The sequence below is a fragment of the Ambystoma mexicanum genome, chromosome 12, assembly GCF_040938575.1.
Source record: "Ambystoma mexicanum isolate Mex_15411 chromosome 12, UKY_AmexF1_1, whole genome shotgun sequence".
NCBI classification, from domain to species: domain Eukaryota; kingdom Metazoa; phylum Chordata; class Amphibia; order Caudata; family Ambystomatidae; genus Ambystoma; species Ambystoma mexicanum.
In genome coordinates, this window is record NC_090936.1 from 996638825 (window position 1) to 996652435 (window position 13611).

At 44.6% G+C, this 13611-nt stretch overlaps 1 protein-coding gene across 10 annotated transcripts in view; it reads left to right on the top strand.

Moving 5' to 3' along the window:
* The window catches only part of SBF1 (SET binding factor 1), a 2512102-nt gene that overhangs the window by 1473478 nt on the left and 1025013 nt on the right, over positions 1 to 13611 (top strand). For all 10 annotated transcript variants that reach the window (XM_069629502.1, XM_069629505.1, XM_069629506.1 and 7 more), the window contains one exon: positions 5147 to 5354. In XM_069629502.1, the coding sequence (XP_069485603.1) occupies positions 5147 to 5354 (208 nt within the window). The remainder of the gene's footprint in view (positions 1 to 5146; positions 5355 to 13611) is intronic.

Sequence of the window (13611 nt, forward strand, 5' to 3'; positions counted from 1 at the left end):
CGTAGAGGCCCGTCTCTCACACTCGATCCTTCAGAACAACATATGCCGTGAATTGTGCTTCCCTTTAATAGTCTGGATGCACATTCATAATTAGCAGCCTAATTCACAGATTAGCTACATTCGTACCAGTACTTCAAGGCTTTAAGTTAAAAGACAAAGAATGTGCACAGCAGTTTCAGCATTCCTGTGCAGGGGCATGTTGGAGGAGTTTCCGACTTTGTGAGTTCTCACTGCGTTCAGAATGAAAACTTGGAAATGAGAGCAAAACTACCAAGATAGTGTTTGGAGGCCGCAATAGTGCGGTTCATTGTGTACGTGCTTAGGCCAACATTATAATATAAAATGGATATGTTTTCACAGTGTAACGCCTAAACCTGCAGTAGGATATACAAATCCAGTCTATAAGGCTCCAGTGGTAGGGAAATTGTCGACAACAGAATCGTCAGGATCAACAACTCTAAACCACTGTCTCCTGCCTGCTTCCTGCTGCACAATCTCTACAATTAGGTACACATGGGGGTACAGCTGTATTACTTCACGCTTCCCGCTGCGCAATCTTAGCACTTCAGATTTAGGGAGATTTGACAATATATTAGACGGTCACGCTCAACTCAGGTAGTTCCTCCCTACCCCCCAAGCAAGGTGGTGCGGACCCAAACCGCTTACACAGATTCAACTTTAGTGAGGCCTCCAACCCATCTCATACCACCCCAACAAATACCCTCTGTACCACCAATGAGCTAGGAACCAGGCCGTGTATAGTAAGAATATATATTTATTTAAGGTTTGACATAGACGATGAGCAACCAAATTATCAACCACCAATTCTGTGGCACTACACAATCACAAATTCAAATGTCTTCCACAAATTGACTAACTTATATTTCTAATGAACTTACAGATGCGGCAACACACAGGTAAAATTTAGAGATGGACAGTTATCACTTTACATCAGACTTCTTGCTAATTTACCATTAGGAAACATACAAAACACAGTGATTGCTTAGTTTGGCACAATACTCCTTTCTCCCATCAACCCACACCCTCCAGGCATAAATTAGATATGACTCCTCTGATCTGAAGGCAAGGTACAGGCAGTGGGAATACAGTAGCAAAATTGTTTTGGGTTTTTTATTTGAAAGGCAAAGTCAAGAAAGGAACTCAATGGGAAAAGCTTTTGGGATTTGTATTTGCATCAAATGCAGGGCTTTGGGAAATCGTTTTGGGATGCAAGTAAATAAATGGTAAATTTCGTTTTTGCACCCTCTACATTCACTTGAATAGCAGCGTTTTAGGGTTCCCTATTTTGGGATTATGGACACCCCCCTTCGGTACAGAAGACAGGGGTTTCAGAAAGGTAGTCAGCCAAGTACCTGTCTATCGCTCTAACACACTTGGTTAGTTTTGAACTCTAACAACACTCATCCCGTAATTTTCTGCATGGAAATTAATTGATTTAACTTCAGTTCAATGCGCTAAGGATCTTCACAGCTTCCCCCCCACCCTACAATTTAATGTAATGTAGTAAGGCAGGCAGTTCCTAACACAATTCAATGTAAATGGATAGGGTGATTTTCTATAGTGGTATTCATTTGATTTGTATTTAATAAATATTTGACAAGGGTCTCCCCAGTACCACCCCCTTCCCCGCTATGCGAGATGGGGATTAAGGTTGGCAGATTCTCCCTGCTCATTTGATAGCTTTGGGATACATCTACTTGTATGTAAGGCCTTGGTTATGGGTCACCCATGGAAACAGCAAGGCTCCTGAAAGGACAGCACAGATCTGGTCAAAGTCTTCAGTCAAGGGTAGCCCACAGCACCCAGACTTCCTCTGGCTCCTTAAATGGCAGGCCCGGCTAGCTTCTAGATTTCCCAGTCTGTCTCCCAAGCAATGTTTAAGGCCCATCAATAGAGTAGGAAAGTCAAGGGAACAATCAAAAGTCCAAAGAAAGGTCCCAAGAGTCGAAGAGACAAAGAAAGATCAGCAAGCCAGATAGAAGTGTGATCTCTTATAGGTCTGGTGACACTCCATTACTATCATATTTCCCATGCTACAGATTGGCCAGCTCTCTCCCTCTCCCTCCCCCCAATATACCCACTGCCTGCTAATAGGACAAGGAGATGGGATGTGTGAATGATGGAGGCTGAGGGAGGAGTAAGATTCATCATCCCAAAATTACAAGTGGGTTTAACTTCTTTAGTGTCCTAAAATCTAACATGGCAGCTGCCACATTTTTTCAGATAATTGCCAGCACATATATATTTGTGAATTCCATATTTTATGGTGAGTCAGAAAATACACATTTATTTTGGCATGCCCTTCCTGGGCAGAGCTACTGTTTTTCACGATTTGCTCCTTGGCTGAAATAGTCACAAATCTGCCCCTTCATGATTCAAACCTTACTTCCATAACCTATCATCCCACCAGGTTCCTATTCCATCTGAATTATGGGAAGGCTGGAATCATACTTTTTATCATAGCTCCAATTGTATCCATCACACAAAATGTGTTTTACATAGTCCCAACATGCTTCATATCCCCTTCAATATGACCCCAGGATGACCTAACTGGGACATACTCTGCACTTTTTATTCAAGAAAATGTATTCAATGTTAGTCGATCGCAACATGACGGTCCGATACCACAGCGAGTAGAGCGCTCGCTTTGACATTTGTGCAGAGCCTGCTAACGCAGGTTCGAATCCCAGCAGGGCCAAGCTCAGCCTTTCATCCTTCCGAGGTCGATAAATGAGCACACACCGTGGGTAATAATAAGCAGCGCTCAGATACCTGAGAGTTCGTAGCGCTATATAAATGCTAATTATTATTCTTTTTATTATTATCAATGCACCACATGTCCCTCAGTTTCACATAGCCCCCACCAATTCTTAGGTTGCATTTCTCTTCTATGACTTGATCAGGACATCTGGCTGGCCTATGTGATCATGCCCTCCCCTCCTGGGATTCAAAGGTTTTTGTTCCAAGCTAATGCACAGTTACTGTGGAGACCTGACCTTGTAGGTCATTTCTGCTGGCTGTGTTATCTGCAAATCACAATGTTTTACTACTCTGTATATCTTAGCATTTCAACTGAAAACCAGACCTTCTCCTAGAGATCCTCAGCCAAAGGTTGTGGGGTCAAATTTTCAAAGGTGCAGACTTTTCAGTTCAGTGGGGAAAATACCAGCTGCATCCATACTTGAGAAAATACAGCTTTACATCGACAAGATGTGCTGTTAATAAATATAATCTTTCTTTTCTACTATATTAGAACAGAGGTAAATACATTACTAATCTGATGTACACAGATAGGCCACAGTTAACATAGGAGACCAGTGTTCACTTTTACAAAAACGAAATAGGTCTTTCTCTTTACATGCTCTCGTTTTATAGGATGGTAATTAAGTCTCTTTATTCCTGATAAACGCAATCTGTCACTTGACTTTATTTCTTAAATGTCAGGCATCATTCCTCCTTTTTATATTCCAAATGCAGTGTTTCAAAGATGTCTTTTCTTTCTACGTGCACTACTGAAGTTTTACATAATTTCTTTCCATTTCACTAGGCCTTATGTCGAAATCACTGTTTAGTACTGGTTTTTATTTCAGTGGAACTCCACATTAGGGGCCTAGCATGGCCTCTCCATCTGTTATTCTGGGGCTGTCTTTTCACCCGACAGAGAACATGACCCTCTCAGGACAGGCAGCTGGAATCTGCTTGATTAATGTCCCGGCGTCCCTTCTTTCCTCCAACTTCTGCATTGACTGCCAACAAAATGCTTTCTTTCTGCTTCTGCTCCACCTACATCTAATGGCCTGCACCTGAGGGGGCCTTTTAAAACTATCTACCTCCCTCGGGTGTGGGTGGTTGGCCCTTAGTCATCCCAGTACTTGGGGAATTATGGGACTTGAAGTCCCCAAAAACAGAATTGGGTTTTCTTCTTCCTTTTATTTGGCAATAAGCAATTAAGTGTGAGATTTCAGAGAACATTACCCAGAGGGGTTTCCCAGTCTTCCTAGCTGGTTTCCCCCTTGCATGTGATCCGGCAGCAAAACACCACCACCAGGGTCAGAATCGGGAAGCATCTGCCCTTCCCTGGTCAAATGAGAAGGGTCCCAAGCCAGGTTTTATGGGGGAATCATTGCTGATTCATCATACCCCACCGGTTTCCTCACCCTGCTTTGGTGCAGTGCGATGCTTTGCGGTGCAAATATCTCAAACTGCGTACACTTGTGTCTTGAAATGAAACCTGGTTTTCTAGGTCCCATCTGGGCTTTTGAGTTTTGATGCTTGCATCGAGATGCTTAAAATGAATTTTTTTCCGGTCCTACTATGACCACATTGCCATCGTCTGTATGAAGGGGCTGAAATCCAGGGAAAGAGGTGGGGTGTCCTAATGTTATGAAGGGAGTAATGATCCGGAGGATCCTCCTTAGTAACGTAACATCAAAAATATCTGGTGCTGTGTGCTTAGACAGATTTCACATTGATCAGGTGACCATTCTGTAATTTTACAAGGCTATTATGACAGCTTTCAGACTATGTGATGAAAAATGATCTGGAGGTAATTGGTAAATGATGCTCACCTGGATGACTGGCTATCTGCTATGGGTGCCGTGGTCATGCAAAACTTTGCACTGGCACTTGCTGTTGATCAAATTTATTAAGTTATTGGAGTATTTCGCAATTGGTCTCCTTGTAGCACATTGATTTACAATAGTAGGAGTGAGTATTTCAAAGGACAGTCAAACTGGCAGCACTGCTTAACTTGAAAACTAGGGCCAGCACTTAACGTTGGTGCTATTTTAATGATCTAAATGTTGAACATGCATTTGGAATATTGTTGTAATATGTCTGTTATTTAAATTAGTGTTGTGCTACCTTTATATGAGCCAATGATTGTACAACTGCAGGTCTTTTGCCATTAGTCTTGGGGACATGGCAGTGAGCTTGCGAGTCTTGTTTCCGTATTAAGAAAATGACAAGATCCAAATTGTGTATATTTCTAGCTATTCTTGGAATTTGACTGCTGTAAGTTTCAATGAGCTCACATGTGGGCAATTTGACAAGCACACATTCACTGCAGATATGATTAGGCCTATTGAGAAAATCTTTGTTTCATACATTTGTTTTTTCTTTTCAGTATCAGAGGAGCTGGATAGGACCACATTACCTACGTCCTCGACCATCAAACCCTCTGACAAGATGACCATGAGCCACTTGGTTGAGCGAGCTTGTTGTCGGGACTATCAGAGGATGGGTCTTGGTACGCTCAGTAACAGCTTAACACGATCAAAGACTGAGCCCTTTCGGATATCCACTGTGAACCGAATGTATGCCATCTGCAGAAGGTAGGTCACCAAATCAGTGCTGTTTTGAAGGATTCTGAGGGCAGCTGACTGTTCAAGAACTGGAGAAGTGAAGACAGGCTTTGTGTGGGCATTGATTAAAAGGTGACTCTGGGTGAAAAATATGCAGCCTTTATGATCTGAAGGAATGAATGGGCACTGACTGCCCAACTTCTTCAGGGGGGAGGTGGTAGCTTGACAATCTCACTGAAATGACCTTGTGACGACTCTTGGTTGTCCAGCTACTATTTCTGTCCTAATAGACATTGGGCAGCTGATTGAATTTGCTCAATATATACCACTGCTAATGTTTCAAGCTTTGTATTTTTATAGTAATTTCACTCTGAGTTTAGCAGTCCAATATTTGGAATAACTTGATCTGTATTGGTTTCAGGAACACTTGTTGCCGAAATGTTTTTTGACACCTATACATTCAAGGTTGTAAATTTTTAATGGATCCCTTCATCTCAGATTCCTCCTTTTAGAAGTATTCTCCTAGTGCATGCCTACCTTCAAAAGCGTTTTCAGCCATCTGGGTGTGCATTGCAGCTCCACTTGCCAAACATGCCTACGGATCGTTAAGTTATAGGTGGTATATGCAGAGCCGGCTCTGCTCTGTGACCTTAATTCCTTTTTTACATTTTTTTTTTATTGTGAATTGGTTCAAGAAAATTAAACCTTGCACTAGTACAATACAAAATATACATTTACACCATGTTAAATGTGTTATCGTTGTTAAAATATTTAAAATTATATCATTACATAAATTCCTACAAAAAATGGTATAGGCCAGTAGTCAATAAAACTTACTCTTGTTAATATATTTAAAAATCATATTAATACATCCAAAATTTCCTCCAGAAAATAGTATAATGCAATAATTAGTTAGACATTCAACCCCCACATAAATCTGGTCCAAAGCAAATTCCTTGACTATTCCGAACTAAAACTTAGTTTCTTTTTTTAAAATCCTGTTTCTAGATAAGCCAAAAAATGGACAGTCCATAACCAAGTGGCAGAGTGTTTCACATGTGTCTGTAATTGTGCAAAAACGGCAAGTCATTAAAGTGCTATGTTAGAGTTAGAAACCAAATGCTTTATACGTTCCCTAGTTGGTAACTGGTTTAATCTAAAACACATATAAACAGACCTGGCTTTTTCACAAGGGAAACAAGTTAAATATAAAGGGAACCATTTCTTTCTATATGGGAATTTCGCATCTTCTGTCTATGTTGAATATTACATATTTGAGTCAATAGTTGGGATCCAATCATGCCTGAATAATTTACTTTTTGTCCCACCAGGGCAGTGAATTAATTCCTCCTCAGTAGATCCAATTTCCATTAACAAATCTTGCATTTTCCTTTTATACAAATTAATTGAAGTTACTGTGGATCCATCTAACATCTTACTCAGGTCTACATACATGGAATTATCTGGAGGAGCAAGGAACTTCACCTAGTTTGACAGTTGTCGCCAATTGAACCTTGCCCAAAGAGATACAAGGCACAGCTCATGGTGCATGATTGAGTTAGGAATAGACGTTGAAAGTCCAAAGACCTCCTTCCATAATTTCCCCTGCATCACATTCAATATTATTCTTAAGTCGATTAGTGACATGTTTAGAACATATAGCACACAGGTTAAATTTTCATTGTATAATAACGTATAATTGGTATAATGGAGAATGGAGAATTTACATACTCCTACATACTCATACTTCAGACATTTCATTTGTGATATCAATGGACAGTTTATCATCTAGTGTTGATTTCCACAAAGCAATCGAGTTAGTATTTGAATGACAGTACCCCAAATACCTCAAACTGTGAACCCTTTCCAACTTGACTGACCCCAGCTCCCAGCACATAGTCTTGGGTTTTAAAGCTTTAGTAAAAATAAAAGGTTTCGACTTGGCCCCTCTTGCCTCTAAATTGTTCAGACATGCATATTTAAAAAAAGAGTTCGTTTGTGTTGCAGTCCGATAGCTGTTCTATCAACAGCAACAAAAAATCATCAGCAAATGCCAGCCAACTAAGTTTAAGGTGCCACAGTCTAGCTTTATATGGAAGGAGTTTGCCATAAGAGTTCTATGTCGCTGACATACAAATTACAGTTGGGGCCAACGTACATCCTTGCTTGAGGCCCAAAGCTGTAAATGCAGTTCTTGACAGTGAAACTTCTTGGGTAAGACGCACTTTCAGCAAGATATTTTTATGCAACAATGCGACCCGCTGTACCAATTTTAAAGGAACCTTCAAGTTAAGGCACTTCATCCACTACTTATTGCGAATCAGTTGAATGCATTAATCATATCTGGGATCACCTGGGGGACCAACTCCGTTGGTAACGGTGCGTGATATAAATACCACATTCAACATTTAACATATCTGAAGATGCCATTTATAAGGGTCCATTGGTATTGTTTTTGACCTCATACAAAAGATGGGTCAAGATAGCGTTAAGAGTGGTACCCATACTTTTTCTAAAGCTCACTTGTGATCTGGAGAGGAATGAAGATTGGGAAATTACAAGATTCAGATATCTCAATAGGAGTATAGCAAAAACCTTACTTATTGAGTCAGTAAGGGCAATGGGTCTGTAGTTGGATGGGTTAAGGACATGGAAGGGTTAGGAATAATAAGACTGTGTCCATGTAGAGGGGATGTTATGTGTCTCAAATATAGTCAAAAAGAGGTTTCAAAATTCTCAACCACAGGACAAGATTCTTTTTTAGAACACAAAGGGGGATACCAGCTGGGCCTGCTGCCCGGGATGGATTTAATTTTTCAATAGCCCAAAGTATCAAGTATATCATCAGTCGGCCACAGACACTTCACAAAGCAAAGAGGACCCATAGTAGGATCTTCTAGATCTTTGAAACCTTCAGGCAGGGAATACCTCTTCCAATAATACTCAACCCAGGCCGGTTCAGTAATAGAGGTGTCAAAATAATTACCCGCCTTGCTTGTCTTTTGATTAATTGTAGCCCAAAATTGCCTACCCTTTTGTTGACTAAGGTTATCCAACATGTGTTGATTATCCTTAAGATGGAGAGCCATCCTAAGTGACTTAGATTCTTATGTATTAGACAAATCTGCTTCTTAAGAGTCTGTTAATCATGTCCTTGAATTCCTAACTTCTTCAAATCTGACAATCCCTTTCGCTTGACTAGTTTAGAATTCCTGTTCTCTCCTCATATACATGAGTTAACTTCTTATTATGCTGGCCAGAGTGTTTAGAACTAATAGTTTTTAGACTTCTCTTAATATTATACAGAGAGGTGTCATTAACCGTCCAACGATGCAGACGTGAGCCTCTTGAGCTCTGTGACGGCCATCACATCCTGCATCAAAATCCTGTGAGTGGCATGGAAACTAGCTGAAAAGGCACCAGGTGGTTTATTGTGTTGCAGCACAATCGTACGCATTATGGGTGCTAAAGTCCGCCCGAGATACATAAGTCTGGAAAATAGCGAGACGTGGGCACCAGAAACTGCAGGCAAGATGGCCACTGGACCCGCACTGCCCTGAAGGACTGTGCGGATCCCAACAGACGCGTGCTGGATTGTGGAAAGGGTGACTTTGAGGAAAGAGACGGCGTTGCGCCGCTCACAGCCAACTGAAGCGAAATCTTATCTCCGGCCAGCTCAGATATAGTGTGAGGACATCCTGACCCTGCTAAGCTGGAAGCTGCGATCCAGTGAAAGGAGCCGTTGCTGCTACCGGCAGTGGCCCCTGAGGTTGATGCAGAGGCGCACCGCCTGGCCGCAAACCACAGACCAGAGGCGCTGCAAAGGCGAGTCATCCTGCAGGGACTGAGACTGCCAAACTCCCACAGCTGGTGCAAACGTGGGGTTGCCCTGGGATCAGTCGGGGCCCCGTCTGTACTCCGCCGGAGGGATTGGGCAACAGTGCGGGGCGCACTCGGCCTGTGGCTGTGGCACCTCAGGGCAGTTGAGAGCGGCTGAGATCCTGGGCACCTTGGCAGGGACCGCTCTTGAACAACGTACGTAACACCAAGAAGAATGCAGGTGCCCTATCGACCTGCGACACAAACGGCAGCATAACCGGAGGAGACCCATAACATTCGCCCCCCTCGGTGGGCGTGTTTGATCCCTGAACGTCACGGGGCCCCCGGTAAGGTCCAGACTTGAACAAGTGCGCGCGCTGATTATATGCACCGCCGAGACCTTGGGCACGATAAATACTGTGTTGGAACGGCCATCAGACATTGGGCATAACGAGGGACAAGCTACGCTAGGGCACCCCACCCTATGCAACCATTGCAAGACCCCCCCTCCCCCCCTGCACCAAGGCAGCACTGTCTAACTGCGCGGCTGTGGTCAAGCAGAGGTGTGAAGGTCTTAAAACACGGGGTCGGTGCCCATAGACGTTTTGTACCGGGAGGGGTAATGCACCATGACACAGCAGGACGCAACCCTCCCCTCCCCCCTACCCCCTGGAAGGTGGGCAGTCCATGGCCTGGGCTGATAAACTGTGGCAGAACTGACGGTGAAGCGACGCACACCGTCCCACGCAGTGATTTCATATGTTTGTCGCCAGACCCCAGACCCACTCCTCGCCTGGCAGAGAGCAGGACACGTGCACAGGATTGAAGTGCCTACGGGGATCCCCTGCTGATAAGGGGAACTGAGACCTCCATAGAACCACAAACATTGTCTAACCGTAACGCTCAGCTATTGAAATCTGGGACACAACACAAGAGAGCCTGCAGACCCACATCACGGCCCTATACACTACTAAATAAACCCGACGGAAGAGCCAAGGAACCACACGCTTTCCTCAGTCTTTGATAATCGTAGAATAACAGGTTGTAGTGCATAGCAGACCCATCCACACGCTACCTTCCCTGTGCCTCTGGGGTGTCCCACTGAACCCTGAGGGCCGACCTGATGAAATGTTGTGACTTTTCTGCTGCGACATTGATGGTGTCACCCAGTGCGCCCTGACCGAAGCTGACCACTGTAAACCGCACTACTCAAATAAGCTCTGGGGTGCCAATGAACAGTATACCAAAGTGACATCGCCTGTAAAGAGGTGGTAGAACGGTTAGCTGCCCGTGCGGACCAGGGTAGTGCAATGAACTGGGTCCTCTCGCCAGGCGTGATCATCTCTGCGGGGGTTCACACCCGGACGTACAACACACAGAATAACCACCTTCACGAAACTAAGGGCACCTGCAAGAGGGCAACATCCCAACACCACTAATGTGAACACAGCTATACCGGAGGAGATGACCTAGAGAGACGATAAACCTTACAAACTTGTATTGCAGATTAAGGCACCCCAGAACTGGTGTAACACACCTCAATAGAAGTGCAACATGGAACTCCCCAGCCTGTCTATCTACAACAGCATACGGGCCTCCAAATACCAGCGGCGCTTCCATATCGTAGCGACAGGCGACCCAATCTCCTATTTCACAGAATGGGCAAAGACAAGCTAAAAAAAAGTCTACATAGAGCAGGATGGATCAATATGCAATCACTAACGTTCCCCTGACGGCGGAGCAGGTATCACACTCTGCTATCTCCACCACAGAAGATTCCCTCTCGTTGAAAGACGTGATGGCTGCCATAGCCAATTCCCGCTCCTCTATGGAGATGAAAATGGACAGCATTGCGGCAAAGGTCTCCTTTCTCCGCCATGACCTGCAAAAACGTACCTCCCGCACCAGGGAAGCGGAGCAGCGTATCTCAGAAATGGAAGATATCAGAGGCATCAACCAACAGCTATCACTGGCATTATCTCACCTAAAGGCCCCTGAAGCCCGAGTCACGAAGGAGAGGGCAGGTCACGCCGCAACAATGTGCATATCCTTGGACTTCCAGAGGGAGTGGAAGGGCCTAGTATGGAGCTTTTCTTGGAACAATGGATGGCGGATATCTTCGGGCCTAAATCCTTTTCTAAATTTTTCTCTGTGGAAAGATCTCACAGGATGCCATCTGGTAATCACTTCCCAGCGGCACCGCCTAGAACAGTGTTCGCCAAATTGCTCCAGATGGCCCGCACTAAAGGGACGATCACCCACAAAGGCTCTCGGATTGCCTTTTTCCCTGACTACACCCGTGAAGTGCAATGTGCGAGACAGTCTTTCGAACCACTGAAGAGACAGCTATCCACTATGAATGTGAAATATGGATTGTTATTCCCAGCCCAGCATAAGATCTACCATAAAGGGACCATGGCACACTTCAATGACCCACAAGAAGCCTGCAAATGGGCTGAAAACCACATCGCGGGCGACTGTACTACAGCGTCAAAAAGTCAGGGAAGGAGGCCCTGCCTACGGCTGGACCGCACCCTCTGCCCCGAAAGACTCCCAGCGGTACAGGTTCAAGCAGACCCGGGCCAAGCATTGGACCCTGATGGGCAAAGACCCGGATGAAGAGGGCACAGGTACTCATGTGGAGCTGCAACGATGAGCATTGTTGACCTCCTGACTAGAACCTTTGATCATAAACTTGAACTGGCCACGGAATTACTACAGGGGCGGCACGAGCCGTAGAAATTAAGGAACTTCTTCTCACCTTTTTCTTTCTTCTTTCCCTCCCTTTTTCTGATTTTTCTGGTTCATCTGGCACCATTCCTGCAAGTAGAGAAAGTGGATCTGATTGCTAGATACCGCCCATGTCCCCTGGAAGTGGATTTGGGGCGGTGTATGCTATTTGTCTTTATGTTTCTAGGCTAGAGATGACAGGGTAGCCTCAATCCGCCAGCAATGCTCTGGCGACATGGGTGTACTCCACGGTTTGTTTGCGGACAGATATTATCGAAGAGTGGTTTGTTTGGTAGCCGATTGTTCACCTTTTTTCGGCAGTCACCTGTTGTTTGGGGGGACGATGCTTCAAGTTGGGTGGAGTATGGGGAGGCGGGAGGGGGAGTTATTTGTTCTTGTTATGCACGGATACAGAAGCCATTTCACATGTATTTCTCTGATATTGTAACACATCACAGAACTGCCATGTCACTGCTTATCCAGGAAACACGGTGCTGAGCCCGCTAGCATCCAACCCACTCATGACCTCACCTAGAAACGACATCAGAACCCTAACATTTCTGACATGGAATGTCAATGGGCTGGGCAGTGGAATCAAAAGGCGACTAGTCACACAGTTCCTGAATAGACATTCACCAGATGTAGTATTCCTCACTGAACCCACCTGGCAGGCACAACCTGTAACCTATTCAAACGCACCAACTATCGCACGGCAATACACGTTGGCTTCACCATGGGCTCACGGGTGTGCTCATACTACTGCACAAAAAGCGTCCTTTCACTCTTTCCAATGTAATACAGGACACGGGGTAGATTTGTATACATCACAGGAACATTATGGAACCAAACCATAGCTTTGTTAGCAATCTACTCACCGCCCTCACTGATGACTGCGCTGATAAAGGATATTACATCCATGCTCGCCAAAGACACGTCAGACGCTATGATACTGGGAGAGATTTCAATGAAGTCATGGATGTGGAGTTCGGCAGCACACACTTAAGAGGGCGAAACTCTAGAATTCATACCAAACTCACCATCTTCACCGCCGTACTGTGTCTGAGGGATGTGTGGCGAGACTTGCACCCCAATGTACGGGAATAATCATACCACTCTGGAGTTCATGCCTCACTTTCAAGATTGGATTATTTATTTCTCCCAGCGACAGACATACATAATGCAATTGTAGTGACCCTACTCCCAAGGGGTATCTCGGATCACTCCCCCCTACTGAAGGAACTGACGACGAGACCACTTCTCCCACCCCCACCCCCCCAACACCAATCATGGCGCCTCAATGGTTACTTCCTAGATGTTCCAGACTTCATTGAACATGTACAAACGGCTACAAAAACATACTTCAGTCTGAATACTGGATCGGTGAACAATCCTGAGGTGCTATGGGAAGCGTACAAACCGGTGCTCTGTGGAGATATCCTCTCCTGGACTACAGCACACAAGAAAAAACACCAAAAAACATTGAAAGAGGCCGAAACCAAGGTAAAACAAGCGGAGGAGACCCACCTTGCACTTGACCTGCCTTACACACTTCGATCACTAATACTAGTCCAAAAAGGTTTACAGAACATAGCCCTAGACTGTGCCAAACAGGCACATAGAGCAATGCGTGCCAGAATATATGGAACAGGCGATAAAGCTGGCAAAATGCTGGCGTGGTTAGAGCGTAGAGCTGAGGGGCACAGCCAGGTCAGAATAATCAAACCGGAGAATGCAGATC